This window comes from Lytechinus pictus, chromosome 17 (assembly GCF_037042905.1).
Source record: "Lytechinus pictus isolate F3 Inbred chromosome 17, Lp3.0, whole genome shotgun sequence".
Classification (NCBI taxonomy): domain Eukaryota; kingdom Metazoa; phylum Echinodermata; class Echinoidea; order Temnopleuroida; family Toxopneustidae; genus Lytechinus; species Lytechinus pictus.
Window position 1 is genome coordinate 6975790 of NC_087261.1, and position 14343 is coordinate 6990132.

General features: G+C 34.4%; 1 protein-coding gene across 1 annotated transcript in view; it reads right to left on the bottom strand.

The window, feature by feature from the left end:
* LOC129280418 (cubilin-like) overlaps positions 1-13762 on the bottom strand; it is a 30298-nt gene extending 16536 nt beyond the window's left edge. Inside the window, exons 1-5 of the mRNA XM_064112453.1 lie at positions 13368-13762; positions 8449-8808; positions 6117-6455; positions 3310-4286; positions 1158-1499 (exon numbers count right to left, since the gene is read on the bottom strand). Coding sequence (XP_063968523.1) covers positions 1158-1499; positions 3310-3838 — 871 coding nt within the window. The 5' untranslated portion in view covers positions 3839-4286; positions 6117-6455; positions 8449-8808; positions 13368-13762. The remainder of the gene's footprint in view (positions 1-1157; positions 1500-3309; positions 4287-6116; positions 6456-8448; positions 8809-13367) is intronic.
* Positions 13763-14343: the final 581 nt, after the last annotated feature.

A 14343-nucleotide genomic window follows, 5' to 3' on the forward strand; every position in this document is an offset into this window, starting at 1 on the left:
AATTAATTGTTTAAAGCTTATTTCCGTCTCTCAATCCAAACGCAAGTTAAATGTACACAAGAAGTTCCACTCATTACAGGAATCCATGATTGACCTAATCTAAACATTGATTTAAATGCTTCGACAGAATCAATTTAGATACATTTTTAGCACATTATACCGACCGAATGGCAGACTGAATCAATATGATCTATGCTCCTCTTTTTTAATATATTTTAATATCTCTAACTCACTCAACCCAGGTGAGGTAAATGGGTACCGGTAGGAAGAAGCTGTGAGCGCTGTGAACGCCTTGCTTAGCCGGGTAATATAGGAGCGCCTTGAGCACCTAACAAGGTGGATATGTGCGCAATATAAATACCCTATATTATTATTATTATATTTGTTGTGTAATAACAAATCTCTGATAATAACATATTATACTGGTATATTGGTCCCTAATTATGGAATGATCTTCCTGAAAAAATAAAAAAAAAAGTCATTGCCAATATCAAGCTTTAACTACGAGTTTTGAAATATCATGTCATCTACCAACATCTGAATCGTGATGTTTTCTATAGTATTTGTTACTTAACTGGTTGAATACTATGCATTTGTTGTTGCTACTTCTTATCAAGAATGCTATATTCATGATATTATTGATTTGTTTATTCTATACGAAAAAGGATTAGATGTTAGTCGGAGGGAAATAACTGTTTAACTGAATTGAATTGAATATTCAGCCTAGCACATACTGCACATCGAAAAGGGGTCTAGATTATGAGGATATTACAAAAAACTCAACAATCAGTGTTTATATCTAACTGCAACTAATTAGTTCATTGTTCGACATAGACCAGTAGACGGACAATTACACTTGTTCAATTGACTATATCTTCTCTGTTACCAGTTACAGGATTTCCATCTTAATTTAATTTCTATTGAAAAATAGTATACATATTTAAAACCTACAATGTGTTGCCCAAATTGTCTAAGTGTTTTTTCACAACATATGTATCATTAATTTTTTTTGCAACGGATACAAATATTTATGTTTATATATGGTTTACAATTTGTTTTTGTTTGATGGAAGTGAAATAAATAAATTTGAATTTGAAAAAAATTGTGCTATCATACCTTAATATTTCATTAGTACCTAATAAATCATATATACTTACCACGTAATTCAGAAATCAGGTTCGCTCTGAATCCTGCACGACGAATCTGCTCATCACTTGTAAACTGAACCCAGATATGTGACCCATTAGATATGATGTCATCTGGTGTCGAATATCCAGATAGAGATGCGAGTTGTGTTGAACTCGTATAGTTCGATGTCCATCCATCCCGCACGTTAACGAAGTCATGATCCTTATCGGTTGAGAATTGGGTGAAGTTAAGTCTTACTTGATATGCAGGAGGAACACTCACGAACCATCGTATGTTGATATTGTTGTAGTAGAAGCGAGGGTAATTAGGGGACTGAATGGATGTAACATTCCAAAATTGCAAACTAATAGCTGTAAGTAATAATGATAATATATATATATATATAAAGCATTTATAGGAGTTCCTTGACATAACGGACTATATTTACAGACTAAAAAATGAAATCTCAAAACTTTTGCAAACTTAAAGGTTCATTTTTTTTGCACCTTTCAGGGTGCATTTTCCACCATATTAAACCCTTCTGGTTGCATAATTGAGCTTTTTACTGAAAGAGTTTTTTTTTTGCGACAGCCACCCTGAATAACAAAAGACTGTAAACTAGAGACTTCTTTCACTTCATGTTTTTCGACCGATTTATTGTTGTTGTTGCTTACCTTGCTTGGGACTCGAACTCACCTCGTTTTAACTGCAGTCAAGACCTCTTCCAACTATGGTAGCGAGGAGCGCTAATACCGGAAGGGATTTTAAGCGAATTTGTGCCGAAAGTTCGCTGTAGACTTACCATGCTTACAAACCATTTTGCTCGAAAATTTGACGGAATAAAGACCTATTTTGGTATGTATTTCCACTCTCCCATATATTATGTTTTATATCAGGGCTAGATATATTACTTTGAACCTCCATCATATTTTTATTTTCAATTTTGGGCGGCTGTCGCAAAAGGAACTTTTCTCCCTTTCACGGTAAATTTGTAAAAAAAAAAATACCTAAGTGCTAATTTGATGTCTTTCCTTCCTAGCGTGGTCGGTTTTACATTAGTTTGTGTGTTTACGGTTATTTTTTTTTTCGTTTTAATACACGGGTTTATGTAGCAAATTAATTAGTATTTTGTCATTGATAACTGGCTTCATTTTTTTGTCTATAACCTTTGAATTAATTCATTTTCGTAAAAGATACTCGGCTGTAACATGCGAATAATATGATAATCACCTTTCTGTAGGTTTCTGTACAAGACTAGCAATGGCTCAAAATTGAACCACAGCCCGTACAAAGTTAACCCGTAAGAGTGAAATATTCAACCCTCGTCGAGATTGGGATGTCAGGTGCAAAATTGAACCTTAAACTGCACTTTTATTTCTTAGTGTGTACACAATGTAAATGTAACCCCAATCAACTTTTTTTGGCCCAAAAATCAAAGGTTAATTGATGCGAAATATGTAAGTACAATTTCATATTCAAAATATCTTTAATGATTTATGTATCAACTGGCCCCTTTATCATTAAGCGCAATTGCAAGTCCATAAAAAATGTATTAAAAAACCGATATACATGGCATAAATGTTGTGCGCAGGCCTACATGTATCTCTTTTATATTACCGATTTGAATTATGCTTTGATCTGTTCAAAGCTTAATTCATATTAATATTTTAAACTTAAGTTTAAATGCAAATATAGGGCTCTGCTTTTACTTGCATAGATGTGACATTTACCTTATTCTAAAAATGATTAAAATGATTTGACAGTCTATAATGTTAGCACATGATACATTACAGGGCAATATTGAGAATACGTTCAATTATAGAAAAAGTTGAATTTTGTTCTTATCTTCTACCCCCTTTATGTCTTCTACTAGAATTGGTCTTGTGAATAACGTTCCGCATGACATCAAAAGTCGCGATTGGGGACGGGGAAATAAAAACATCTATTACACGCTAACTACATGTGATATATTATTTCATTAACCACTAACTCGTTAAATATATATTATTTCTTCGAAACAGTGTGAGTCATGCTTTGAATCCTTTATCAACATTTTGTTAATCAAGGGTGAATTGAACCAAGAGATGAACTCATAATGATACACAACAACGACAATGCATACTTTGGGCACAAGCTTAAATATGAATACATTCAAATCCTTTTTAAACAGTTCGAACTCACTTCGAAATGGTGTAAGTCGGGCTTGGAATCCTGTATAATAACGATTCAAATCGTCACTGGTAAATTCAATCCAAAGATATGATCCTCTTGATATGACATCGTCTGGACTCAAATATCCAGAGAGAGATGCCACTCTTGTTGAGTTTGAGTAGTCTGATGTCCATCCATCACTCACGTAAACAAAGTCATAATTCTCCTCGGTTGAGAAACTGGTGAAGTTAACTCTTACTTGATATGAAGAAGGTACACTCACAAACCATCGTATGTTGATATTGTTGAAGTAGTAAAACTGGTAATTAGGAGACTGAATAGATGCATGATTCCAAGGCTGCAAACTGATACCTGTGAGCAGTCGAAATGCGAAATGTATTTCATTATGCCTAAATAAATGATAATAATAATAAATCATTACAAATTCAGATGTTTGTTGTAAAAATGTTGACATTTGTGCACGCTCGATTTCCTCACTAGCATATTTTTTTGTATAAATTTTGCGAAATACACCCATACCTGGACCCTCTACATGCATTTTCAGCTCATTACGCCACTGGGCGAGACTGCCAGAGGCGTTCCACTTGCTTTTTTGTTTGTATGTTTGTTTTTGTGAATTATTTCACACTCACTTCGGAATGGTGTAAGCTGTGCTTCGAATCCCGTACTAGTAACCCAGTCATCACTGGTGAAAGTAACCCAAAGATACGATCCTCTTGATATGATGTCATCTGGATTCAAATCTCCTGACAGAGATGCCACTCTTGTTGAATTTGAATAGTCTGATGTCCATCCATCTCTTACGTAAACGAATTCATGATTCTTCTCGGTTGAGAATCTGGTGAAGTTAACTCTCACTTGATATGGTGAAGGAATACTCACGATCCAGTGTATGTTGACACTACTGTCGTAAGAGGATCTAGAGTAGGAGTAATCAGGTGACTGAATGGATGTATGATTCCAAGGCTGCAAATTGATACGCACATCTGTAAGGGAGATAGAAAATACATACTGCTATTATATTTTAAGTGCGGGAATTCCAAGCATAAGTGGACATCCCCCCTTTTTTTTGGGGGGGGGGGAGGCTGTATTTCAAACCTAGATTTCTAACACCAGGCTAGTAAAACATAGTCGAAATCTCGTTTTCCCACTTCTTCGCTTCAAGCAAATTATTGATATTAGACGAATAATTGGTAAATAATATATCAAAAAATAAGCGCATGAAATGCATCATTAAGTATCGATTTATCTGAGCTTACAAAACGTTGAAAACAGAAGTTAAACGATCTCTTTGATCCTCCCCATCCATATTAAAAGTTATTTGAAAAGTTGGTTCTTGACTTTGAAATTTCAGCAAAAGATAGCAGAAGGTACAATTCTTTTATTAAAAAACATCCCTGGTCCATAATTAGATTTGGAAAATTATCCAGATTTAGATATTCATTCCGAAGTTGTAAATAAATTATTAGAGCAAAGGGAAGTTAGTTATGCAGACTCTATATATATATATATTTGTCTTCCTGCGAATTGCATATTTCCTTTTGGAAAGAGTCTTGCCCTCCTAACAACAAAGTAGACTGGGAGAAAATACATTTGCGGAATTTTAAGAAAACTATTGATAACCGCCTTAGATCATTTTATTTCAAGGTCTTCTATACGACAATCGGACAATCGCCCTGAATACATTTCTATTTGAAATCAAGATAAAACATTCCCTAAACTGTTCATTTTGAAAAAAGAGACCCTAAAAAAATTGTACATATTTCTTGTGATTGTCCGGTTGTTAGCATTGTGTGGGACGATCTTTTTATCTATAATAAACCAAAAACATCATTCGAATATCAGAATTTCCCCCTTTGAAAAGATATTTGGTGTTCAAGGTGATATTTTTCTTACATTAATTTTCCTTGCTTTCAAATACTTTGATCACTTTCGTAAAAATTAATAACAAAACCCCCAATATTGTGGAATTTAATGCTCGTATCAAAGGTATTAATGATATTGAATATTTTTTGTCGAAGAAAAATGGTTAATTACTTGTACATTTTAAAAAAATGGAGATTTGATATTTAATTTGTCTTATGTATCTGTCTCTAAAGACTTATACCTACTGAAGTGCTGCTCTGTTTAATCATTTAAATAACTTGTTGACTTGTTTGATTTATATCATAAATTACACTCTGATCAATAAAGATTGAAAGATGAAAAAACACAATCCATGTTTCTTTTTCTCGCAGCATTTACTAGTACTATTCCAATGATTGACTTAATGTACATGTAATAGTGTATATTGATAACGGTTTAGTAATAGTATTGGTAATTATAACACCCATGGGATACAGCATTTCAAAGCTGCAACATCATATACATGTACATGCAAAATATTTTGTTGCAATGGCAATAATTTATTATCACTATACATATGTATATTATTCCTTACATCATGAGGCCTATGTAATTTCTAACACCCTCAATCTCAAATTAATGAGGAATAATATATGTATACAAAACAAGATTAAAATGAAAATTAGAATTAAAATAGGCCTAGTTGGTAATCGGGTCCATGTTTGCAGCTTTTTGTAAAATTAATTGTTTAAAGCTTATTTCCGTCTCTCAATCCAAACGCAAGTTAAATGTACACAAGAAGTTCCACTCATTACAGGAATCCATGATTGACCTAATCTAAACATTGATTTAAATGCTTCGACAGAATCAATTTAGATACATTTTTAGCACATTATACCGACCGAATGGCAGACTGAATCAATATGATCTATGCTCCTCTTTTTTAATATATTTTAATATCTCTAACTCACTTCGAATCGGTGCAAGTTGGGCTACGAATCCTGTCGCATTAATTACGTGATTACTTGTGAACTGAACCCAGAGATATGACCCTCTTGATATGATGTCATCTGGATTCAAATCTCCTGATAGAGATGTCACTTGTGTTGATCTTGAATAGTCTGATGTCCATCCATCCCTCACGTAAACAAAGTCATGATTCTCCTCGGTTGAGAAACTGGTGAAGTTAACTCTTACTTGATATGAAGAAGGTACACTCACAAACCATCGTATGTTGATATTGTTGTAGTAGGAGAACGGGTAATTAGGAGACTGAATGGATGCATGATTCCAAGGCTGCAAACTGATATCTGTGAGCAGTGGAAATACGAAATGTATCTCATTATGCCTAAATAAATAATAAAAAATTCATTACAAAATTTGGATGTTTGTAATAAAAATGTTGACATTTTTTGCACGCTCGCTTTGCTCACTAGCAACTTTTTTAAATATAAATTTTGCGAAATACGCCATACCTGGACCCTTTAAAATTTTTAGCTCATTACGCTCATTCGTGGAGGGTCCTTTTTGGCGCCATATTGGCCTGTACAAAGCCCAATAGGATAATCCATTGTTTTCAACCTTATTTCTCACTTTTCTTCGCCAATTTTATTTTTAAGTTGTGTGAGGGGTACAAGAATGAATATTTGATGATGTTGTGATGTCAATGTTTTTTCACTTTTACCATATGGGGGCGGACTTTACGAAAAATGCCCCAAAATTGAAAAATATTACCCCCAAAATGTTATTTTCCCCTCTTTTTGGCACTAGAATTAGGACAAAAGGATTACAAAATGAAATAAATATGTTTTGTTATACAGTCCAATAACAGAAGAATACATCACATGTAATTTATATCATTATTTTTGGTCAATTGATGTCAGAATCAACCCCATTTCAGGATTTTATGCAGTGATAACCTTACTACAACACCAGATGGCGCCCTAACTTATGATAAGCACTTCCCTTTGAAAATACCGAATTCTAGGCACTGTAATTTTATCAATGAAATTGTAATCTGACACATATGGCGCCAAAAAGGACCCCCCCCCCCCCCAAAGGAAGGGAGGGGTCTGAAAATTTGAACCCCATCATTTTTGGTCTAAAGGGACCATATTGAAGCCAAAACAACCAAAAAATCAATTTTGACACGAAAGTCCTACGGGATTACACACCATACCGCATGTATGGGCAGGTACGTATTCCATCCACTACTAGGGAATTACCCTATATTACATATAGGTGTCACGCGCGTAAAACATTCCCCATAGACTTGTGTGTTGAAATGGCACTTATACAAATAAACGTGAAATTAGAGGGTCGAATGTTTACTACCATTGGATAGGATATATATCTGACATTCCATATCTGACCAGAGAAGGGTATCGTAGCCAGCTCATTTTAAAAATAAATCGCCATTTATGAAGATAACTATGATGGGTTAAATTTTTTCAACTGACACAGTAAAATAGCCCTAATTCTTCCGCCAGTCAAAAAATAGTTCCAAAGTCATTGATATATCTTCCCAATTTGGGGAAAGGAAGTTCAGTAGTTACCAATTCTAAAATCAGTATTAGAATCTCAATTAAATTCATATACTTTTGTCAATCAGCAATATCAAATTTTAAAAAATCTAATGGGTTGGGTCGAACGAATATTATTAGATCGGAGTTCCTGTTGTAATTAGGCTCATGAAACCTTGAGCATAACGAGCTCCATGCTCGATTATGAGCCATGCAATATGCTTGGCAGTAAGAGGTTTCTGAACGAAACTCTGTTCAATTATTATTGGAACCTGCTGCGACAGGATGAGTATGATTCAGTGAAGTTATAAGAACTGAATGCTTTGCTTCCTGCTTGTCGTTATACAGTACAGACGCTCGGAAAAGCCGAAGCACTGACTAGAGGAGTGAGAATACTGACTGTACTGAATTCACCGAGATACTGAAAATACTGAGATATAATTACTTTAATTAGGGCTATACATAAAACACCGAATAATCGAAGTGACTATACTGAATTTCTTAATGAATCTGATAGTCTTTATCAGGATGTGCAATGAAGGGTATTGGAAGGGTGTTTTTTAAAAAAATGACTCAACAAATCATTTGCTCAAGTGCCACTTCACAATTTGTGACTTCCAAGGAATGGCATCTATCCCCCCTCATTCACAAACAAAAATGGGCACGAATGCACATTCTTATATTCCTCCTTTAAACATCTTTTCCCCCTTCTGTACATTAAAATAAAATGTCCCCCCCCCCCTCCCTTTGTCACGTCGTTATAGAAACCTATCCAACTTACGTCGAATCTTTGTAATCAGCTGAGCTCGGAATCCTCTGTAATTATACTGATTGTCACTGGTGAATTGAACCCAGAGGTATGATCCTCTTGATGTGATGTCATCTGGACGAATATCATACCCTGTTAGAGATACCCGTGGTGTAGAACTGGAATAGTCCGATGTCCATCCATCTCTCACGTAAACGAAGTCTTTATTCTGCTCGGTGGAGAAGAAAACGAAATGAAGTCTTACTTGGTAAGCAGGAGGAACCGTCACCAACCAGCCTATGTCGAGATCATTGTTGTAGGGGTTCCAGGTATACTGCGAAAAGGAAGAGTGGCTCTGAATGAATGTAGAACGACCTGGTTCCAGATTGATAGCTGCAAATAATAATTCATTAAAAAAAATCACACAATCTTATTTATTTTATGTTGTCACAGTTATTAAATCTTTGAACATGTTGAAAAAAAAATCATATTTTTTTCAGGTTCAAGTTCAAGTTTATTTCATTTCTCAACTCAATACAAGATAAGAAATAATTACACAGATATAAAATGATAACCATACAAATCAATACAAATGAATATACATTGCAAGAAATATGACTACAAGAAGAGTAAGTAAATGTTTATGGTGAACACTAAATAACGTGATAATCATATTAACCAATAACAATATATACAATGGAAGTAGAACAAAATGTATGCCATTCTCGTTAAAAAATTGCAAGGCTACCTTTATAACTCTTTTTTTTTTCAATAAGTAAGGTTGAGTAGATGGAGGGATCCACTAAAAAGCAGGGCTTGTTGAGTGTGGACCCCTCAGAGAATTAATCAAACATTTGTAAGTACAGGTATAAAGCGAAAATGAGAATGAGAGAGAGAGAAAAAAAGAATAAGGTTGATATGGTGGTCGATGAAAAAATACCGAGATAATGGATGAAGAATTGAATCAAAAGAATAGGGTGGTGCACATTTGTGGTTGAAAGAGGAAGAGGAGAAGGAGTAACAAAAAAGCAAAAGAGTGAAGGGCATAAGACCGATGAAGGAGAAAGAGCGGAGGAGAGCGAGGTATAGAGAGAGACGGTCAGGGAGGGGAAGGGGGGGGGGGGAGAAAGAGGAGGGTAAAATGGATTGGTTATCGACTGTTCAATTGGAATTTGCTTTATATGATTCAAGAATTTGTTTCTTCAGTTTAATCCTAAAACTGTTCAAACTGACAGCATTTACGATGTCATTGCTGAGTGAGTTCCAGTATTTAGGGCAATAGAAGGTAATTGTTTTTTGTGCGAAGAGAGTACGGGTACGGTGGAAGCGACGGGATTGTCGGGTTGGATAATTGTGAATAGCGTTGTTTTTTGTAAACATGATCATCAAAATGTTTGGTAGTTTATTTGTATTCAGTTTGTACATGAATTGTCCTGTATGAAAAAGAAATAAATCCGGAAATTTGAGGAGATTCGACTTGTAGAACAAATCATCAGTATGACATCGAAAAGGAGCATTGTGTATAATCCTTATAACCTTCTTTTGTAGAATAAGCATTTTGTCGGTGAGACTCTTGTAGGCGTTACCCCAAGCCAGTATTCCATAATTAAAATACGGAAGTATAAGTGAGAAATAAAGGGTAAATAGTGTTGATTTTGGAAAGAAATGTCGAAGTTTGTTCATTAAGACAATAGAAAACAATTTGTCTCTATCTATCTCCGAAACCAAAAAAAGTTAACAGTGGGGATCCGGAGGGCTCTATCTTGGGTCCCCTACTTTTCCTTATATATATATATATATATATATATATATATATATATATATATATATATATATATATAAACTTTTATATATATATATATATATATATATATATATATATATATATATATATATATATATATATATATAAACTTTTATATATATATATATATATATATATATATATATATATATATATATATATATATATATATATATATTAATGATTTTTGCAAGTCTTCCAATATGTTATCTTTTATTTTGTTTGCTGCATGAAAACTCTAATATATTTTATCCCACAAGGATCCACGCCATTTACTTTCCACCATTAATCATGAACTTGAACAGGTCTCAGAATGGATCAAAGCCAATAATTTATCACTTAATCTTCAAAACACAAACTATATGCTCTTCAGTCATATTATAGATGATCTTCCAGGCAATATTATTTTTTGAAATACTAGCATACAAAGAGTGAACAGTACTAAATTTCTTGGTGTAACTTTTGATCGACAGCAATTTATCCTGGAAGGAACACGTAGATCACATTTGTAAAATGAGTTCGAGAAATTGGTATCATAAATGAAAGTAAACTTTTTCTTCCCCACCCATATATATTTAATTTGTATTCAACTTTGATTCTGCCGCACTTAAACTATGGCAAAATAGCATGGGGAATTGTGCTGACTACCTCGTCAACAGAATTCTACTTTTGCAGAAAAAGGCTGTGCGTATTATTTGTCATACAGATTTTCGTTCACACACTGATGCACTTTTCTACAATCATAATATTTTGAAGGTCGGTGATTTATATAATTATAATCTTGGAAAGCTTATGTATACTTTAGATAGAAATGAACTACCAAATATTTGTTATTCCATGTTCACTAACAATGTCACTATTTATCATTATCCAACAAGGTCCGCGGGACTATTTCACCCACCAAGAGCTAGAACCATCCTTCTGAATAAAACGTTTATTTTTACCGGTACAAAACTTTGGAACTCTCTTTTAGAATCAGTGCGCAGTAAACCGACACATTTTAGTTTCAGTAATGGGTTAAGACAATTCTTCTCCACAAATATTAGCGCGTTTTCGCCCAGCGTCGTACGACGTAGAACGTAAGGGTCGTGTGCAAAAATCGCCAACTTCCATGGAAACAGAGGCCCGAGCGTTCTTGAGCTCAAATCACGGACGGTTCTTCCGCAAATTAGCGGGCGTCCGCATTAGAACGTAGGATTTGTCAACAGCCGTCAACAGCCAATCAGATCGCTTGTAGAGCGAGCAAGCTGAGCCGATGTAAACACATTCGCCCATCGCGTGCATGCACATGTTGTACTCTACTCTGACTACACTGATAGCTGAAAGCTTCAAAACATGGACTCGAATGCGAGTTTTTCGGTGAGTACCATTTCAATTATACTAAAATCAAGCTAAGTATAATTTCAAAATGTTACAGTAGAAGTTTAAACGAGTATGATTATTGAAATATGATTGAAAAGCCGTTGCATGGCTCGGTCGACGACGCGACTGCAAGACACATGGCACTGCCAGTTGTGTGCACATAGTAGGAACATATACAATGCATATGTTGGCGGTCGATCCGGCCGCGTTCAGCGATTTGCGAAACTGCTTACAAGCGAGAGTTGAGCGCGACGGACGCACGAACCAAGAGATCGTTCTACGTCGTAGATAGCGTCGTACGACGCTGGGCGAAAACGCGCTATTAACTGCAGATCTCCAACGTCTCTACTTCAGTAGCTTCCGTCTTTTTTTTTTCTTTTTCTTATTCTCTCTTCACCTCTCCTCACATTTCTAACTTCTCTTTTAAATCTTAATGTGCAGTTTTGCTGTTTGTTGTGTCTGTTCTGGTCTTTTGGATTTTTTTCTGTGGTGTTTTTTTTTCTCTCTGTCCTGTTTTGCCCTGTCTTGTCCTCCTCTGTACATTATTTTGTTCTCTCTCTGTTGTTAATATTCCATCTTGTCTTCTTTAATTTATCTTATATACGATATCTAATCGTTGTCCTGTATATATTTTTGTATACCATGGGTATGAATATAATGTTATGATTGTATTATATTTTGTACAGTGCATGAAAATACTAAGCTTGACTCCATTAATATTTTTTAATTATTCTATTGAACATTGTTATTTTCTATTTGTATTTGATAAATTTTAATCAGTTATTTATTTCATGGGACTCACATAAATAAGCAAAGCTTTCCAATGAGTTCTCTTTTTTTTTCATTTCTGTTAGTCATATTCTGTTTTGTTCTTACTTACTTTGTCAATTTGTTTGAAATGAAGAAGAATAAATCCAATCAATCAGTCATTATATATCTATGTTTGTAACACGTGTTCACATAGTGGTATACAGTTTCAACACACACACATATGGATATACTGTGAATACTTAAACATACTGACCTAACTACAGAGTTGACAAAAATATCCACACTTAATCACAAAGGACTGAATATGTGTACTGAAAACCCAATCACAAACAAGAGATTTTACTGTGTTCACATAGTCATCCACTCCAAATAAAGTGGTGGTTCTTACCACTCCCAAGTCACTATGGACATGATGGATGATAATTATTCGGTGTTGACACATAACGTTGGCATATCCACCCCCCCCCCCCCCTTAAAAATGTTGAACACCTCTTTTTTGGGGCGGTGGTTTGTCAAATTTGTGGGGGATACGAAATGAATCAAAATTTTCTCTGATAATAATAATGATAATCAGTTCTTTTACAGGCCATATGACACATAGCTTCGCATGCCCCTATATGCAATCGGATTTATCGAATTAGAAAGTAAGTAAAGAGTGTTGGGCACTGAATTCATTATACTTTTTAGGGAAGTCTTAAACTTATCTAAATCATGTACATTTCTCATATAATTAGGAAATGCATTATGATTGATAACAAAGGCAAAGCATCTGATTTATATATACTTATATATATATATTAGAGAGAGAGCTACTGATAAGAATACTGTACCCTGAAATATTCAGTCCATGCCAAGCTTGAGAAGGTATATAAACAACAGATGTGAATACGCAGATATTTTATTTTGATCGGTCATACGATCGAAATAATTTTTGTTTTGAAAATCGATAAATAAAACCAATCAGGTCCAACAAGTTTTAATCATGTTAGTTTATTCATGATGTTGATATACTTACGTGTCCATTGAACTGCCTGTACAAACGAATATGTGACATAGGCTGAGAGAAGCACCATATAGACCAAAGAGGGAGTCATATTTGCCTTTAATGCGTCCATGTAATAGCTCTCACCATCATACTTGTCTTATACTTGTCATACAAGTTTTGTCACAATTCCCAAACGTTGAATACATAAAGATCTCAAGTGAATGAGATTGAAAGATGATCGTCAATAACCTGAAAGTTGTCGCTGCTCACAAATGAGAATAATTCTCGAGTATGATAAAGTTTTGTTTTTACTTCCTCTTCAGTGATGCCAGATTTTCGTTGATATCATATTCGTTTACACAGAAAATAGACCATTTCTTACGAGGAAATATCTCAACAGCTTCAATATGAAATATCTGTTTATTTTGGGGGTTTTTTTTCTTCGTTTTTCAAGTGTTTCCGTTTCTTGTCACACGATTTGTTTTTTTTATAGAAATCGATGACAAGGTCTTTCTTAGATTTCAATCATTTTTTTTTTACATAGCAATAAAATATTGACCATAGGCGGATCCAGGGGGGGCCCCCCTATTGGCGGAGCAAAAAAAAGGAAAGAAAAAAAAAGGAAAAGAGAGGAGGAAAAAAGAAGAGGAAGACGAGTGAATAAAATAAAGATTAAAATGAGGGGAAGACTTAAAAAATAAAAAGAACCTTTCATTAAACTATATAAAATTTTCGCTTCGCGCTTGCACTGTTAAGTGATATACATAACTTGTTCAATATGGAGCATATATACAAAACATATTTCACCTCGGAAATCAAACTTTCATTATTTTGTGTGATTTACAAATTGATTTTTATAAAGTGCTCTGTGAAAATGTCAGTTTTATGGTCTGAATATTAAAATTTTCTGCTCGCGCTGCGCGCTCGCAAATTTTGATTTATCAGGTACTTATTATTTTCGTGTATTCCATAAAGTTTTCAAAATATCCCTTTCCAGGTCTGATCG